Source organism: Cydia splendana, chromosome 1 (assembly GCF_910591565.1).
Source record: "Cydia splendana chromosome 1, ilCydSple1.2, whole genome shotgun sequence".
NCBI lineage: Eukaryota > Metazoa > Arthropoda > Insecta > Lepidoptera > Tortricidae > Cydia > Cydia splendana.
In genome coordinates this window covers 17,954,889-17,973,487 of record NC_085960.1, presented here as the reverse complement: position 1 = coordinate 17,973,487, position 18,599 = coordinate 17,954,889, and the positions used below count along the sequence as shown (strand labels likewise).

The 18,599-nt window shown below is 38.5% G+C and overlaps 2 protein-coding genes and 1 long non-coding RNA gene across 3 annotated transcripts in view; 1 reads left to right on the top strand and 2 right to left on the bottom strand.

Annotated features, from left to right (window-relative positions):
• LOC134796528 (uncharacterized) overlaps nt 1-18,599 on the bottom strand; it is a 66,148-nt gene that overhangs the window by 6,048 nt on the left and 41,501 nt on the right. The gene's annotated exons all lie outside the window — the stretch shown is intronic.
• On the bottom strand, nt 288-16,706 carry LOC134795668 (STE20-related kinase adapter protein alpha). The gene is made up of 7 exons (XM_063767589.1): nt 16,322-16,706; nt 15,886-16,118; nt 12,120-12,297; nt 11,714-11,903; nt 11,256-11,382; nt 6,335-6,456; nt 288-3,025 (listed from the first exon to the last, which is right to left on the bottom strand). Exons 1-7 carry the CDS (start codon nt 16,484-16,486, stop codon nt 2,949-2,951), a joined length of 1,092 nt encoding a protein of 363 aa, XP_063623659.1. The 5' UTR covers nt 16,487-16,706; the 3' UTR covers nt 288-2,948.
• Nucleotides 3,520-4,264, top strand: LOC134796287 (general odorant-binding protein 69a-like). The gene has a single exon (XM_063768359.1). It carries the CDS (start codon nt 3,599-3,601, stop codon nt 4,031-4,033), a length of 435 nt encoding a protein of 144 aa, XP_063624429.1. The 5' UTR covers nt 3,520-3,598; the 3' UTR covers nt 4,034-4,264.

Genomic DNA, 18,599 nt, shown 5'->3' with positions numbered 1-18,599 from the left:
GCAAACTGCCCAGAAATAGGAGCCCCGCGTAGCGGGGCTCCGTCGACTCAGGGAAGGAGTCAAAGATTTTCACGTTTCACGATATGCCTAGGAATTTCACGATATGCCTGATCTTACGATCGGCCGCCGACAGATACATGAGTTCCCGCTAGGCGATTGGCGTTCTGTATTCGCCATAAAATCGTCAAATTTTCGGCCGTTTTGTTACATACCGCGCAGAGTATATTATCTACAGCGAGTTGCTACGTATGGAAAATACGTTAGATATATATAAAACGATAAAGATTCAACAAAATTTGTTTAATAATCACAGTGGCAACAACTACAGGTAGGTATCAAATTACAATATTGTTCTAGGTATATATTTATACTATGGCGAACATCGCCATCATCATATTGTCTCAAATGAGTAGGTACAACAAGTAAACAATATTAAATAGTATTAACTCACATTTATAGATGGGTCTAACGCGATTTTTTTTCAATTACCTTGATTTACCAACGTTTCGACACAGGTTTCACTGGTCGTGGTCGCGGCTGACTGATGTCCCAGCAAAATGTCAAAACCGAGATTTGTGCCCGACGAAAAGTGTATGGAAAAGCCAAAAAAAAAAGAAAAAAAAAAAGAAGGAAGAAGTTAAAGCCAAAGGATCTAACTTCGGACGGGTGCGTGGATATTGTGAGTGTTGCGTGTCGGACTATTGACAATAATTAACATTATGTGTAGTGGGTGGTTTGAAAATGTGATGTCTACCCCAAACTTTTCCATACACTTTTCGTCGGGTAGTTGCACAAATCTCTGTTTTGACATTTTGCTGGGACATCAGTCAGCCGCGACCACGACCAGTGAAACCTGTGTCGAAACGTCGGTAAATCAAGGTAATTGAATAAAATTCGCGTTAGACCCGTCTATAAATGTGAGTTAATATGTGTTCAAAACGCGTAAGTTTAAAATATTATATTAAATAGTATTATTATAACACCATACACTTACTCCACAAATTTCCCATCGATATACTTAGTAGTGTAGTACCTATTCCACACGAGTTTAATGAGAAAGTTGAATTTAACCGAGTATGAAACCGACGCTTTAATTTACCCCATGTGCATCTCTACACTGTCTGTCTGTTTGTATGTATGTATGTTCGCGATAAATTCGAAAACTACTGAACGGATTTTCATGCGGTTTTCACTTATCAATAGAGTGATTGTTGAGGAAGGTTTAGGAGTATAATTTGTTAAGGTTTTGTGTAACCCGTGCGAAGCAGGGGCGGGTCGCTTGTTTTACATAGGTATATAAATTCAAATCGAATCTTATAGAATTTAAATGGAATAGAAGAAGATTTAAAATTCACAAATGCAAAGGTCGCGGTTGGAAATTAAAATAATTTCACTTATCTTAACAATAGAGTTGTGTCTCAATAGGGGATATTACTGCAATGTTCTGCCGCCAGAGTGCAGCACTACCGACTCTAGTAAATTCATAGACTAACTTATAAATACTGTGCCTTAAACTGTTTTTTGACAAGTTTTCACAGACAATAAAATATGACATTGATGTATCAAGGCGGTTTGTTAACAAGGGCCTACCGGTAAACGTGATAATCGAAATTTAGTTATCTGCCTCTTTATCGCTCGAATATGCAAGCGTGATAGAGAGGCAGAAACCGAAGTTTCGATTGTCGTGTTTCACGGTAGGCCATGTGATTGACGTAGTGATGATGTGTCATTGATGTTTGTTTACTGTATGTGCTAGTTGTGCCACCTACGCAGACCTTTGCCTAATATTCCCTATTGAACTTGTTTATACAAAGGTATAGCCCGCGAGCAGATTTCCAGGACCAAAAGCATCCGGGATGATAACACGTAAAGTGATACTCTCGTAGACGTCAGCTGCCGCTCCGTTTCATGGCTTCATTATGCATCTTCTTAACCAATTTTTTTATGTGACCAGCTGACGGTCTTTCCACCGTGATGCAACCAAGTGACGATTATTTTTAATTCACAGTAGGTAGCATCTAAACAATCATCTGATAAAGTTTCGGTGGCTGTCGTTCCTCAACCCACTGACGGAGTGGCAGCTGATGTTCACGAAGCTTCATAACTCAATTCCCTTAACTGCTCTATGAGTTATCGCCCGGGATACGATGACAGACGAAATTTGCGCCTGGCCTGTGGACTATTTGCAAGGATCTAATGTCTAGAAGGCATTATCAGGATTCTCAAATAGACTCTAAATAAAAAAATGGCGACCAGTGCTACGTCACATCACATCACACGTCAGCGAGAGTACTAAATGTATGTACTTAGGAAATTATTGTTATGTTCGTGAAATATTGCGTTTGGAGTATAGTATAATTGCGATACTTTTTTTTTGCGGTGTTTAATGTTGTTTTTTTTGTGGATCCACTTTGTTATGCTTGCCTAATATAAAATTCAGAACATGGACACGTCATTATTTTTACCATGTCTATGCAATTTACGTTAACAGAATTATCAATAAATTTTGATTTTGTGAAAATAAATAAATACAGAATCACTAAAGAGACTTCTGCCAAAGACAGTAATTATAAAAAAAATGTGTTCCATTTTTTCAGTAAATATGTAGATCATTTTAGGTTAATATTGTAGGTGCATAATTTATATAATCTTCAAGTTAGGAGGTTAAAACGAGTTTTTATCAGGCCCAATGCGCAAAGGTGAATGGCAGATAACAGAGGCAAGAATGTCTTATCATAAAGATCACATGAAATGTACAATAATTCTAATTATACGAGCAAATAAATAATCAATACAAATATTTTCAATACTCACGTCAGACAACCGACGAGATGATTTACGTTCTATTAATATACTAGTAATTGATAGACATATCCGATAGACATATACGCGACTCGGCCCTAAGTGGCAGAGCTATGTTCCCATACTCGTATTGTCAGTAGTATGTTTTAGAAATCCCATTCCGTCGTCTTCTCTATCTCCATTTCGGACATTTTCTCTTGTAAAAGCAGAGCGGACATGTCACCTGGAAAAAGAAAAAAAAATGATTAAATATAAAATTGTGCAATGTTGCTGTGGGCATCCGCACCTGAGTTGAGGTCACGCACACAACAAAATGTCATGTAACAACAGCAGGATTTTATCAAGACTTGGTAAATGTAGGGGGCTCCGAGGAAATTAAATTTCTACATGTCGACATGCACACACGCCTAATTATTACTACTATGTACCTATAGAGTCTTTAATCCAAGTGACATGTCGAAATTTGTCCACTGCACTGATGACAAAAATGATTAAGCATTCATCTAATCTCAACTGGACTCCCATTATCTAACATGACAGAACAAAAGCAGAAAAACAATTACAAATTACATAAGAGATCGCTAAACACACTCTATTAACAGAAACGAGGAAGGATTTAATTACACTTGGTGCTAAATTGTGTAATTAGTCTACTAAAGACGGTCAACACATGATTAACGCCACCAACTCCCTCTCTTCATATATATGGCGTTTAGAAAAATGCCCTTCAGAACTAGCATTTACAAACAGCAGATCTGACTTGTTTATAGTCAATTAAAAAAGTTCAAATAACAAAATGGCTGCGCGCGTAGCCCTCTGTTCCGCCGTGATGGCGTTATACGTGATCGGAGTGGTGATCGGAGAGAAGTCGTGTACTGAAGGTATGGATGAAGAAACTATAGAACTAGCCAAGATGTTAAGAGACAACTGCGGGGAAGAAAGCGAAGTAGACATGGGGTTAATAAATAAAGTAAATTCTGGAGCCGATTTGATGCCGGATCCAAAGTTGAAATGCTACATGAAATGCGTGATGGAGACCGCCGGTATGCTGGACAACGGAGACGTGGATATAGAGGCGACACTCGAGCTGCTGCCGGAGCCGATGAGGAAGAAGCACGAGCATATCGTGCGATCCTGCGGCTCCAAGAGGGGCGCGGACGACTGTGAGACAGCCTTCAACACACAGTCGTGCTGGCAGAAAATGAACAAGGCGGAGTACTGCTTAATCTAGGTTCGTAATTAAGTGAATTCACATTTGCCGCAACGTGATAATAATTCAATTAATTATTTATTGAATTACATAACCACTTTTTTTTTATAAACTACCTAAATATTTGATCCAAGTCTGAAATCCATAATTTTAACGTAGGTAACAGCGCCTACTTAATAACTTATATTTTTATACACAAATCAATCAAATCTTGACATGAATGTTTAAATAAATGTGCTTTGTGAATTAAAATCTTAACACTTCATTTCAACCCTTGATTATGTCCACTTGTGATGGACCGTTTAGTGTATTACCTAACTTTCAGTTAGGGCCAGTTGCATCAACCACTATTGACGGACTGATCATCATCAACCAGTAGTAAAGTTTGAAACATCCCATACGTTTGGTACAGCCGAACTTCTTTCTTGAGGGTTTTCTCCGGAATTCCACTATAACGAATTTTATTTAACCCATGCCTTCCCAGGAGTCAAAATTGGCTAGATAAAAACCACTTAGGTTTACAATTTAGAATGATTTTTTATTGAGTTAAGAGTGCATCAACTTTTTCTTGTCACCCGTTGCCATGGTTACGTTCTCCTGGGCGACTCTTGGTTTTAAATTAACTAAAAGTTGTTGTGGTAGTTTTAAAGCACATTACATATAAAAACTTTTACAAAAAAAAAAGAAAACCGACTTGGTGTTCTTAGGTACCTATCTACAGAAAGTATGATCATTGCTGTCGTGTACGATAATCCAACGTACCTACCTAATTCATATAGCCACATTCTTATCGAATCGCCCTAAAATCATGGTATGCTTCAAATTTGGCTTGGCACCGACTTCAAACATATCAGTTGGTAACGCATATACTTAAAAACGGATAATATTTTATTTAATCCTTTTTGAAGTCGGTTTTCTTTTTTTTTGTAAAAGTTTTTATTTTTCCATTTTTAGTTTTAAGGCATTGTTAAAAGCTTATAAGTGACGCTATAAATAGCATAATAATGCGTATCACTAAATTCGAAATCATTCCTGTCACTACACAAACACAAAATCCACCATCCGCCCCGCCACTGACCCAATCACTCAACCCCCCGATCACTCAACCTCACAGCACATCAACCCCTGATCACGGAACCCCTCGACCCTGAACCCTGAACCACCAACCCTTCAACCGCCATTTCCCGACTCCTCAGTAGCCTTACCATAAGTCTAACACTGACATATTCGCTAGGGTGTGCGTAACTTACTTTCTATGCGTCTCGCTCGTACCGGCATCCTATTAGTGCGAGAGAGATGTATAGAAAGTGAGTTACGAAGACGTTTGCGAATATGTAGTGTCAACTCGTGGTAAGGCTACAGTTGTACTTCATCAAATTGGTGATTTTCGGGAGGAAATGCTTGAGTTACTATAGAAAACAACGATGTCGCCATACTCGTGCCTTAAAAAATTGAGGAGTTCCCTAATTTCCTTATTAATTCCGTCATCAGATTAGAACAAACAATATTATGGGAACACCTTGGAGGTAACATCGTTTAAACAAAAACAGAATTATTGAAATCGGACCACGGGTTCCGGAGTAATCTACATTTATAAAATCATCATCATTATCATCAACAATCATCATCATCAGGTCCACTCCATCAAATTAGTGCTTAATTTGCTTAAGACAATACCCAAATCACCATACATGTGCCTTTAAAAATTGAGGAGTTGCCTCAATTCTCCATGGATCCCATTATCAGAACAGCACCAGATTAATGTGGGACGCCCTTGGAGGCAGTTCCCTTCAAACAAAAAAAGAATTGCTCAAATCGGATCACGGGTCTCGGCGTAATCGCTGAACGTTCTACATTTTAAGAAATCGTCATGATTATCATCAAAACAATCATCATCATCGGGTCCATGTCATCAAATTGGTGGTTTTCGAGAGAAAATGCTCGAGTTGCTTAAGAAAACACCCAAATCACCATGCATGTGCCTTTAAAAATTGAGGAGTTCCCTCAATTCCTCATGGATCCCATCATCAAAACAGAACCAAATTAATATGGAACCAACTTGGAGATAGCTCCTTTCAAACAAAAAAAGAATTGCTCAAATCGGACTACGGATGTCGGAGTAATCGGTGAACGTACATAAAAAAAATAGCCACAACCGAATACAGAACCTCCTCCTTCTATGAAATTGAAGTCGGTTAAAAAGTAGACCGTACGACTGTTCTTCTAACAAACTATGCTACTATCTTCCCGTCTGACGGGATAGAATAACAATAAACAGTTGATCCACCCTTAAACAGTTGTTCTAGTTAGTAGTATTAGTACCTTGGTCAGGCTTGATTGGCTTGACGCGGCCGATGAGGCTAGGCAGGAAGTCAGTCTTGCGGATTTGCCTGAAGAACTGGTGGTTAAGGAGCTGCGCCGCCGACGGCCTTTTTTCTGGGTCCCTGCAATTAGTGATACAAAATTTACATATGCTTTACCGAATATTCGGTGCTTCGGCCGGGATTGTGGCCGAATATTCGGTATTTGGTATTCGGCCAATACCACTATTCCTGGCATCTCTAATCGGCACACACGGCATACTCAGTGTTCATGCCACACTTACGTAGTTAAGAGCGCTATTACATTTCGGCGTTGAGCGAGTTTAGGTATTTTACGCGCTGCGGCAGGCCGTGCGAGCTCAGTACGCCGATCCCTTCTACCACACTCGCACTACAATGATGGATTAAACATTCTTGATCCTTCGCGAAGCATATTGAAATCAACCATAACAACACTAATTGTACTTAACTTTTAAAGTTCTAAAACTGTTATTTAGTAAGTACGAAAATACTAAATGCAGTGCAAATGTACATAGGGGCTGTTCATAAATTACGTCATCTATTTTTGACGATTTTTGACCCCCCTCCCCACCCCACCCCTCAAATCATCCAAAAATCAAGCTTCGGATGAATCTGTTTCCTCCTACGTTATGTTACCATCATCCGATGTCCAGACCCCCCCCCCCCCCCCCCACTCCTCCCATTTGAAACGACGTAATTTATGAATAGCCCCATACTTGTACTTATGAAGGTATATTACTCGAAAGAAATTATAGGTACCTACTCGCTTATTTACATGTTTCGTCATTGCATTTGGTACCTATAGGTTGTAAAGTTTGTATCAACGAGGGTTTAAAAACGAACTGGTACTGAGGATCTGATGATGATTAAGGTGGTCACGGATACCAATCAACCATGTAGTAACATGATTAGGCTCGTTTGATTCGTCTCAACAAGATCTTTGACGAAGATACACAGGGTCTGATGATGGAGCTGGAAGGTGGCCACGGGTACCAGTCTATCATGTAACTAAACAACTTCGTGTTTGGGCTCGTTTGATTCGTCTCAACAAGATCTTTGACACAAGACAGTACTCAGGGTCTGATGATGGAGCTGGAAGGTACCATTACCAATCAACCATGCAACTAAACCACATCGTGTTTAGGATCGTTTGATTCGTCTCAACAAGATCTTTGACACTAGGTGATACTCAGAGTCTGATGATGGAGCTGGAAGGTGGTCACCGGTACCAATCAACCATGCAACTAAACCACTTCGTGTTTAGGCTCGTTTTATTCGTTTCAACAAGATCTTTGACACAAGATAGTACTCAAGGTCTGATGTTGGAGCCGGAAGGTGGTCACCGGTACCAATCAACCATGCAACTAAACCATTTCGTGTTTAGGCACGTTTTATTCATCTCAACAAGATCTTTGACACAAGGTAGTACTCAGGGTCTGATGATGGAGCGCGAAGGTGGCGACGGGTACCTGTCTATCATCATCAGCTCCATCATCAGACCCTGAGTAGTATCTTGTGTCAAACATCTTATTGCGACGAATCAAACGAGCCCAAACACGAAGTGGTTCAGTTACATGGTAGACTGGTACCCGTGGCCACAGTCCAGCTCCATCATCAGACCCTGAGTACTAACTTGTGTCAAAGATCTTGTTGCGACGAATCGAACGAAGCCAAACACGAAGTGGTTTAGTTGCATGGTTGATTGGTACCGGTGACCACCTTCCGGATCCATCATCAGACCCTCAGTACTACCTTGTGTCAAAGATCTTGTTGCGACAAATCAAACGAGCCCAAACACGAAGTGGTTCAGTTACATGGTAGACTGGTACCCGTGGCCACAGTCCAGCTCCATCATCAGACCCTGAGTACTAACTTGTGTCAAAGATCTTGTTGAGACGAATCAAACGAGCCTAAACACGAAGTGGTTTAGTTGCATGGTTGATTGGTACCCGTGACCACCTTCCGGCTCCAACATCAGACCCTGAGTACTATCTTGTGTCAAAGATCTTATAGAAACGAATAAAACGAGCCTAAACACGAAGTGGTTTAGTGGCATGGTTGATTGGTACCGGTGACCACCTGCCGGCTCCATCATCAGACCCTGAGTACTATCTTGTGTCAAAGATCTTGTTGAGACGAATCAAACGAGCCTAAACACGAAGTGGTTTAGTTGCATGGTTGATTGATACCGGTGACCACCTTCCGGCTCCATCATCAGACCCTGAGTCAAACTATCTTGAGTCAAATAAATACATATAGAATGTCAGGTCGTTTCAAATATTTTTAATCCTGTCCGGTAGTTTATTAAACTGTACCATTATAAATTATAATACTATAAAAACGGTGCTAGGATCAAAGTCTCTCGTTGCGGTTTACACGCACACAGTATAGCGTTTTACACGGCGCCCGCCGCACACAATGATAAAAAACCTCGTCGTCGCCGTTGAAAATGTGCGGAGCCGACCGACACACGTCCTGCCTCTACAAGCTCTGCCGCGGCACTGAGCTGGCGCAGCGCGCGTCATCGGTAATATAGAGTAGTTTTCAAAAAATTGCCAAAAAATTATAGTAGAATTTCATAAACACTAATGTATACCAACAGTATAAGCAAACGTTGCAGATTGCTTGAGTATGAAAATGACTTCGATATTAAGTAGATTTTCGTAGGAATTGACACTTGTTTCGGAGAGAAAATCGAGTTCGTTTTACTTTGATTTTCTCTTTCTCAAAGGTATGTAGGAAAAATATAGTTTGATATGCCTAAAGTACAGGGTATTAGTAATACAAAATAGCCAGGTTTAGCAGAGTAAAATTCTCAACATTTCCAAATAAGAGCTCGCCATTCAGTGCTTCACGGGGTTTTTCGGAAACGACCATCAGAAAAAAAATCATTACTAATTTAATAAGTCCTTTTTCTAATATTTACAACGATATTTATAAAGATAAGAAGACGCTTTTACTGGAACACGTACTCATTGTTTCTAATAATGAGCGCAAAGTCCTGAATTTCGTCGACTAGTATCATCAATTTTGCATTATTTCGACTTATCTTGTAAGAGCGCTCTTAAAGTTATCACACTGATGCGGATCCGCGGAGACAACGCTACGAACACACACATAGTACAAAATGTATAACGAATGTTTTTGTTAATTTCATTAACTTCTGTTGCTCCAAATTTTTTATCCTCATATAACGCATTAAAAAAAGTCATTCATAATATTTTTTTAAGGACAACAGCAACACACAATTTGACTACGGCCAGGGTTGGGCAGTATTTCAATTACATGTATTTGAAATACGTATTTGAAATACATTTTTGTATTTTGTATTTGTATTTCAAATACTACCTGGAAAAGTATTTTGTATTTGGTATTTCAAATACTGCACTCACATGTATTTTGTATTTTGTATTTCAAATACTTCAAGCATCAAAATACATTTCTACAAAATACATTTTATTAAATTCTATAATCCTAAAATGGAACGTTTATTTAAATATAATGTACGACTTGTACGAGGGCAAATACAATGCGCGAGCTATTCTGCGCGGAACTTTTCGTCAACAGCCAGGGTATAGGGTCATTGCAGTAGTTTCCGTCCATGCTCTAGTTTTAGACCACTTGACGGATTAGCAAATAATATATTTCATTTTTAATTTACTACTTGCGAAATATAATTTTAATATGTAGACAGATATACAGGGTGTTCTAGCCATTGGACAAAGCCGTAATGTACATATGCATTAGGGTATTTAGAACCAGTACCAGTACCAGTATACAAAGTATCATAACAATCGGTGTAGCGGTTACGAAGAAATTAACAAATTAGGTTTTTTTTTACTTTGGAGCAACCTGCAGGTATGTGTTAGTAGCTCCTGAGGTAATAAATAGTATGAAACCTTCTTCGACCGTTTTGATTATCTTTTTTATTTATGACATTAATAAGATTCTGTCTTTTGACAAATGTCATCATTGCCGCACATTTTCAAACAAATTGTCAAAAGCACTGCCAATTATTAATACAGTATGTTTCTTTTTGTTGTCGATTATTGGAAATAACTTTTGTTTGATAATTTATTTTTATATCTTTTGTTCTAATAAAAAAAATATTACCGTTAGAGCATTTCTGAGAAGTAACCGTACGTGGGATTTCAGGGTTAGTCCAATGGCTAAGGTCACCCTGTATATATTGTTTCGACATTAAGGATTGAAATCAGTCCAAATTTGTGCAGCAATGTAGGTTTATATTCAAATTTCGTCAAGTGGACGAAAACTAGAGCTGGACGAAAACTTGCGCAATGAACCTCTAAGTTTTTAGGAAAGGATATTCGTTAAAAAGACTAAATGATTAAACAAAAAAATTTAAAGGTATTTTGTATTTTGTATTTGAAATACATTATTTTAAACACTGTAGTTTGTATTTTGTATTTCAAATACCCGTCACCAAAGTAATTTGTATTTGGTATTTCAAATACTTTTAAAAATGTATTTTGTAATTTGTATTTGAAATACGTGGAAGCCAGTATTTTGCCCAACCCTGACTACGGCATAATTGTTTCCATAAAAAAGACCTAATAGTTCTAAAGTATAGTTTTCCTTTAGGGGCTGTCCATAAATTACGTCATCGATTTTTGACGATTTATTGACCCCCCCCCCCCCCCCTAAAATCATCCAAAAATCATGCTTTGCATGACCCCGTTTCCTCCTACGTCATGCTACCATCATCCGATGTCCAGACCCCCAGAATTTGAAATGACGTAATTTATGAATAGGCCCTTATCAGTTTTCGGACTTCTCTATACTGTCCCACTTAAAAACACTGTATAGCGATGTCCCGCTTGCTCACCGGCGTGATAACTCGCATCCCAATGTGAAAACCGCCATATGACACAGTGGCTCACCTCTGCAGCGCCTGCTCGCTGAGATGGTGGAAGGCGTCGGACAGTTTCCGCGCCGAGTACAGTGCGCGCAGACGCGCCACGCCGCACTCCGCGCTGTCGCCCACGCCGGGGTCAGTATTGTACATATCTGTGGGATTAAAACAACATGGGCTTAAGCCCTACTAGCGAGAGGCTTAAGGAGTCGTCGTCTGTATAACTCTATACAGGCGATGACTCTTGACGGAAAGCATAAAATACAATAAATAAGGTTAAATTGTCGAATATCCAACCATCACAGAAAATTCACTTAGTCTTCGCCTCGTGAGAGTCGTGAGCCGCGGGTTGCGGGAAGATGTAGCAGTCAAGCTGAGGACGCGAACAGCACACCTTCTCGGTGAACAGGAGGTTGGTGCGGACTTAAGCTAAAGGCACGGCACCATTGCTAGCTCGTCCTGACCTGACAGTAAAGGAACACTTACTTTTCACCTCGTGAGCCGCGGGTTGCGGGAAGGTGGAGCAGTCGAGCAGCTGCGGGCGCGAACCGCGCACTTTCTCAGTGAACATGAGGGTGGTGGGGACCTCCGCGAAGGGTACGGCGCCGTTGCCGAGCTCGCAACATAGGACACCGAGCGAATAGATGTCCGAGCGCTCGTCGTATCCTTTTAAATTCTGGAAAAAGATAAGCAAAGTAAGCTATTAAAAACTGTGCAGATAAAAATATGGTTGTGTATGATCTGGTATATTTCTTTTAAAGATTCAGTTGAAAACGAACTGTTAATAGTACCTACAATATTGTCGAGGGGAGTTCCGCTATCCAGCAGCACAACTTGAGGCTCCTGCATACAGACATGCTCTAACAGCTAACGGAGATTCCTGCATACAGACCTGTTCCAGCAGCTCCGGGCTGAGCCACATGAGGTTGGCGTTGTCGGGGTCGGGCGGGGGGAGGGTGTGCAGGCGGCGCTGCCGGCGCCCCCGCAGGACGAGCGGCGCCGCGCTGCGCAGCCCCGACAGACGCACGCTGCCGTTTTCGCTCAATAGCACGTGCGACGCCCGGACGCTTCTGAAGAGGATATAAAAACCCATATAGCTAATGCTATTATAATAATAATCACCAATAAAATAGAAAAGTAGAAGATTAACCAGCATGAAATATCTTTGAAATATTTCTGAAGTTCTTTATTTAATTTTTCACCTCTTTCTCTTGGCTCTTTCACTAAGTCCCAATGCATATGCTCTTGTTTAGTCAGAGGTTCTTCCATTTGTACAAAAATAATGCTTTAGATTTAAAAAAAATATATTGTTTAAGACTAATATTAGTTTAATTGTATATGGAAATTTAAATACAAGAAATATAAATTGTATAAAGTGAAAGAAAAAAACTATGATCTTTTTCAAATTCTTACAAGAGGAAATTTAATAGATCTAGAAAGCGGTATTAGGGAAAGGGAAAGCAACATGGCTAAGGCAATGTGCTTACAATTTTACCTACTTCAAGGCCATGCATACAGAAGTGCAGTAGATGAGGACAATATGATATGAACAACATTTTTTGTCCATTTTTACAACAGATGAGGAAGATGGCACATCGCACGTGAACTGGTGATGGTGCTCAGTGGAACACCACCCTAAATAGTAACTTAAAAAAAAAACCATCTGATTATGGCTAGAACAGCCGATTCCAGATTTAGGTTGAGAAAAAAAATTACAAAATAAAAGGCTGATGCAATTTTATCAAGTGATCAAAATGAACTAGAATAAACATTATAGTAATTAGGTCCATAACTACGTTGTTCCTTGCGATTGGAGTGTATATCATAGTTTCGGAGACGTACTCTCGGAGTATCCTGCTGTCGAATGTTCGTCGATTCGACTGTCGCTGAATCGAATGTTCGCTGGGTCGAAAAGCGTAGAAATAATCAATTGTAGAATCGAATTTGAGGTTTCGATTGTCATCCCATAGAAGATCTCGGGTACGAATGTTCGTTGATTCGACTGTCGCTGGATCGAATATTCGCTGGGTCGAAAAGCGTAGAAATAATAAATTGTAGAATGGAATCTGAGTAGCGGAATGGCGGTATGACTTATCTGACAAAAAATAAGCTGTCAAACACATGTTGGGCCATGCCAGACGAGACGATGAGCTTTACAACAATACATACATACAATTCTAGATTACGATTTTTCGATTATGCATAATTCGGCCACAAGTATTTCGACCCAGCGAACATTCGATCCAGCAACATTCGAATCAACGAACATTCGATACACAACAAATCGAACACATACAATTCTAGATTACGATCTTTCGATTATGCATAGTTCGGCCACAAGTATTTCGACCCAGCGAACATTCGATCCAGCAACATTCGAATCAACGAACATTCGACAGCAGGATACTCCGAGAGTACGTGTCCGAAACTATGATATACACTCTTGCGATTGCTATGATGTAATCAACCCATCTTTTCTTTGTCTCCCTGAGTTCCATTTGCCAAATGGACCATCCTTATTGTTTGTTGGGCAAATGGAACTCAGACGATGACATCACAGCAATCACAGGGAAGAATTGGGAGAATACTGCTGCAGACAAACAAAAATGGAAGAAGATGGAGGAGGCTTTTACCCTCAAGGGATCACACATCATGAGCACATAACAAAAGAAAAAATAATATGTGAGAATAAAGCTTAAATAAAATAAACTATTAGGTTGTTTGATTTACATGTGTAAAAATTAAGAAAATAAATAAAACATTTGTTATCACTAGAGAAACTTTACTGCATCGGGGCTAGCAATGGGAGTATGTTGGCCATCCATAGTATAGAGAAGTAAGCAGCGACGGAATATATACAGGGTGACCTTAGCCATTGGACAAACCCTGAAATCCCATGTAAGGTTACTTCTCAGAAATGCTCTAACGGTAATATTTTTTTAATTAGAACAATAGATAAAAAAAATAATTAAGTATCTAACAAAAGTTATTTCCAATAATCGACAACAAAAAGAAACATACTGTATTAATCATTGGCAGTGCTTTTGACAATTTGTTTGAAAATGTGCGGGAATGATGACATTTGTCAAAAGTCAGAATCTTGTTAATGTCATAAATAAAAAAGATAATCAAAACGGTCGACGAAGGTTTCATACTATTTATTACCTCAGGAGCTACTAACACATACTGGTTGCTCCAAAGAAATAAAATCGTAATTCGTTAATTTCTTCGTAACCGCTACACCAATTGTTATGATCCTTTGTATACTGGTTCTAAATACCCTAATGCATATGTACATTTCGGCTTTGTCCAATGGCTAGGGACACCCTGTATAGACATCGCTCTCCATAGAAAAATGCCTTCCAAAAATGACCCCAGCCACACTGACACTGATAACTGATTTTGACGACCAGTCTGGCCTAGTGGGTAGTGACCCTGCCTGCGAATCCGATGGTCCCGGGTTCGAATCCCGGTAAGGGCATTTATTTGTGTGATGAGCACAGATATTTGTTCCTGAGTCATGGATGTTTTCTATGTATTTAAGTATTTGTATATTATATATATCGTTGCCTGAGTACCCACAACACAAGCCCTCTTGAGCTTACCGTGGGACTTAGTCAATTTGTGTAAGAATGTCCCGGCTATAATATTTATTTATTTATATTTATTATTTATAATATTTATTTACCATCCCTTCTCTATGAATATGTCCCACCAGTTTTTAATTATATCCAATAAACAATTTCCCGCTATTAAAAAAAGTTGTGATTGGTCAATATAAGTTTTGATTGGCTATAATAACATTCTATGCGTCAAACCTCTTGCGCGGCTTTACAATATTTTGGCGATGTCAAATCTTATAAGGATTATACTAACCATGAGGGAACCAATTCATATAATTATTATTTTGACGCGTATTTATTGTTCATACATTCAAAAGTTGAAGTATAATATTAATGAGTAGTATGTATTTTGAAACAGTGTCAGTACAGTGATAGACTACCCGTCCCTCTTTTTAACATAGTTAGAAAAAGACGGGTAGTCTATCTCGCTGCGAGATACTGTCGCGCCAATCATGTGCTAGGCCCTGGTCTTCACACAAATACATATTTCTATACCAAAATTAGATGCTAGGGACATAGTTAAAATATAAACATTAAAAAAAGCGCCACCTACAACGGTGATTAGTGTTTACTACCACTAATTTAAATTACTATTTAAACGGATAGTCCGATAGGGACTATATCAAAACAACTACTTTAACAAATTTAAAATATTAGGATCTTAATAACAATGGCTGTTTAAAAAATTGCATAACATCATCCCCATATAAAATCTGTTATGATCAAAGTAAACCGAAATAATATTATCCTGGCTAAATTATATGTGAAAGGTAATCCCATAATATTTTCAGTGTTTGTTGGAACTGCTAGCACATCATTTAACCTTACATTAAGACATATTTTTTCCTTAAAGAAATAATCTAAATACTTCTTACAACGACTGTCATAACGGGCTGCCATTTGTGAACTAAATAGCTCCATGGCACAATATTTACACCACACCTACCATGGCACAATATGTGTGGGGTCATTTTACAGAGCTAATTCGTCATCTATGTTTATTATCAATCGCTGGAAGTAAGTATTTAGGCTTACCTATGTATATACAACTGTTTATGCAAGTATTGTAATGCTAGGAGCACATCTCTCAGTATTATAGCACAGGCCAGTTCAGGCAAGCCCTCATGGAAGTACCGGTCCAGGACATCTCGGCAGGACCCAAATGTCATCAGAGGAGACACTACATACAGTTCTTGGCCATGGACAAAAGAAGTCAAATATGGAAGAATGTTCTGATGCTGCAGTTCTTTGCGGGTTAAGATGTCTTGCTGAAATATTCATAAAAATTTTAGTGACATATTCTTTCAATAGAAATAACTAGTAGATTTGCAGAATTTAATACTTACTAGATGTATTTAGGTAATTTTATGCAACAGAAATTTTACTTTGAAGTGTTGTAACGTTTAACAGTAAAGCGTTCGTTGTAAAAATCAACAAATAAAATGAATGTTTGTCGTCAAACAATGTATACCTGAATCAGATTAGCATTTTCCTTGCTATTATCAACGAAGTATCTTTTAACGGCAACATGCTGCTTATTAGGCTTGTAAAGTGCTGAGTACACTACCGCTACTCCCCCAGAACTCTCAGTGATTATCGAAGTCAATTGGTAGTCATTAAAATCGGGGTTAAACATCGCAAAGGCAGAAGATTCCACAAGTAAATAAATGAACTGTTCAGAGTCGTGTGACGTCAGACTATCATATTGAACTTATTAACGATCTACGAATATTTTGTATAGTTTAGATGGAATCACATTGAAAATAAAATAAGATAGGTAAACCAACAAAATGTTTATTTTACTTTTTGACAGCACTGCTAGAGCTAGAAGAACAAGACAAAAGTTGACGTTTGATTATCAATGTTACTATCAGGCTGACGCAACTAGGAACAAAAAAAGGTTTTGTATGGACTATAGTGACCTAGCCATAGCCAAAAAAACAAAATAAAACGTCAGTGCTATTCATCTGTCATGTCAACTGGTCATTGCTTTGTTGCTTGTCATGGCGGTTCGTAGGTTTTACTTACGTATTTCTTGCAATTTCTTTTTTAAAAGCCTTCATTATTTTCCAAAACAGTCAAACGTGATAAGAACATACAGTGAGTCTATAGATTTTGTTTAAATGCCACCGAAAACTAAGTTGTTTCAGCGCGAAATATGTGGAAATTGATACACTCGCGATAATCGCAAAAAAGGAAGTTTATGGCAAAATTTCCATTAGATGAAGACAGGTAAGTATTGCTTTAGATACTTTTAGCCTTATTTTGGTGTAGCAGGCTATAAACACATCGAAAATTAGATATTTCATATCCACTTTCATTGTGAACTAGGGATGTACTACAAGTATCGATATCGACTGCAGCCTAATTTTTTATCAATGTAAATAATAAATAAAATAAAATGAGTGAATTTCCTGGTAACTTGCATACAACATGACTATAATTATTTCTCCGAATATTTTTAGTGGAAAATTATCTGGATGCTGATAAGCAATAATGTGTCAACCCACATTAATTTTTCAATAAGATGTCAACTCAAAAAAATTACACTTAAAGTTGACATTTTATTGCAAAATGGATGCGGGATGACTCATTCATTCATCATCTGTGTCATCATCCATCTATCATCTGTGTATTAATGGAATGGACATATTATTATATTATTTTTATTATATTATTTTATTATTTTTGGAATCTAGTAATAGGGGATATTAGAAGAAGAAATACATTTAGAAGAAGAAGAAGAAGAAATACATTTATTTTAACGTCACAACATAGTACATGAAAAAAAAGAAAAGTATGTAGACATAAAACAGATTAGGACGCTAAAATAGGATCCCCACTCAGCATGATGCCGCGGCAGACCGTGGCGCTGGTTTTCTGTGGGGACCTGACTTAATCTAAAATTGAATGGCGACACGTATTACGCCAACGAAACACAAATAAATTATTTACATTGATTTAAAAAAAAAAACATGAACATTATTATTAATATAGCAAGGAAAACATAGAAAATTCATAAACAAGTAAAAAACAGAAAAGAAAAGAACAATCACATGACATAGACTACCGTCTTTTTTAAAAAAATATAAAAAAATTGCGAGGGCAATAATTATTGGTATTTGGTGTGGTCACACCAAACCACAGTACTTGTATTTGAATGTAGAACAGTTGCACAAAGTCACAGAAAAAAAAGCCAAAACTAAAGCAACTAAACTAAAACTAAGACAAATCATAGTTTTGCTATAAACAGAAATGTGTGTGAGTGAGTAAAAGCGTGTGAGTGAATAAAAGTGATATTTGTAAGTATGTTACTGGAATGTTTGTAGTTGAATTTGTAACAAGTGTGCACGACTTTTTGTTTTGAAACCACTTAACGACTTCAGCGAACGGATTGGTGGAGGCAGGTCATTCCAAATCTTCATAGCGGCGTAACGGAAACAACCACGAAAGGCCGCCGAGTGGTGACGAGGGCAGACAAGACAAAAGACAGACGAGGATTTGGAGTTATGTGCCCAGGTAAGCTTATTGTAAAGGTACGAAGGTATCTGGTGGTACACAATGCCAAACATGAGCGAAGCTAAATGGACCTTTTGACGCGTGGACATCTTCAGAATGCAGTTCTTATTTAAATATGGCGTTACGTGCGAGCGTGGAGGGATATCAAAACAATACCGTGCACAGGCATTTTGCACTCTTTGTATCAATCTCTGAGTACGCGACAGGAGGCGCGGCCCGTATACTGTATC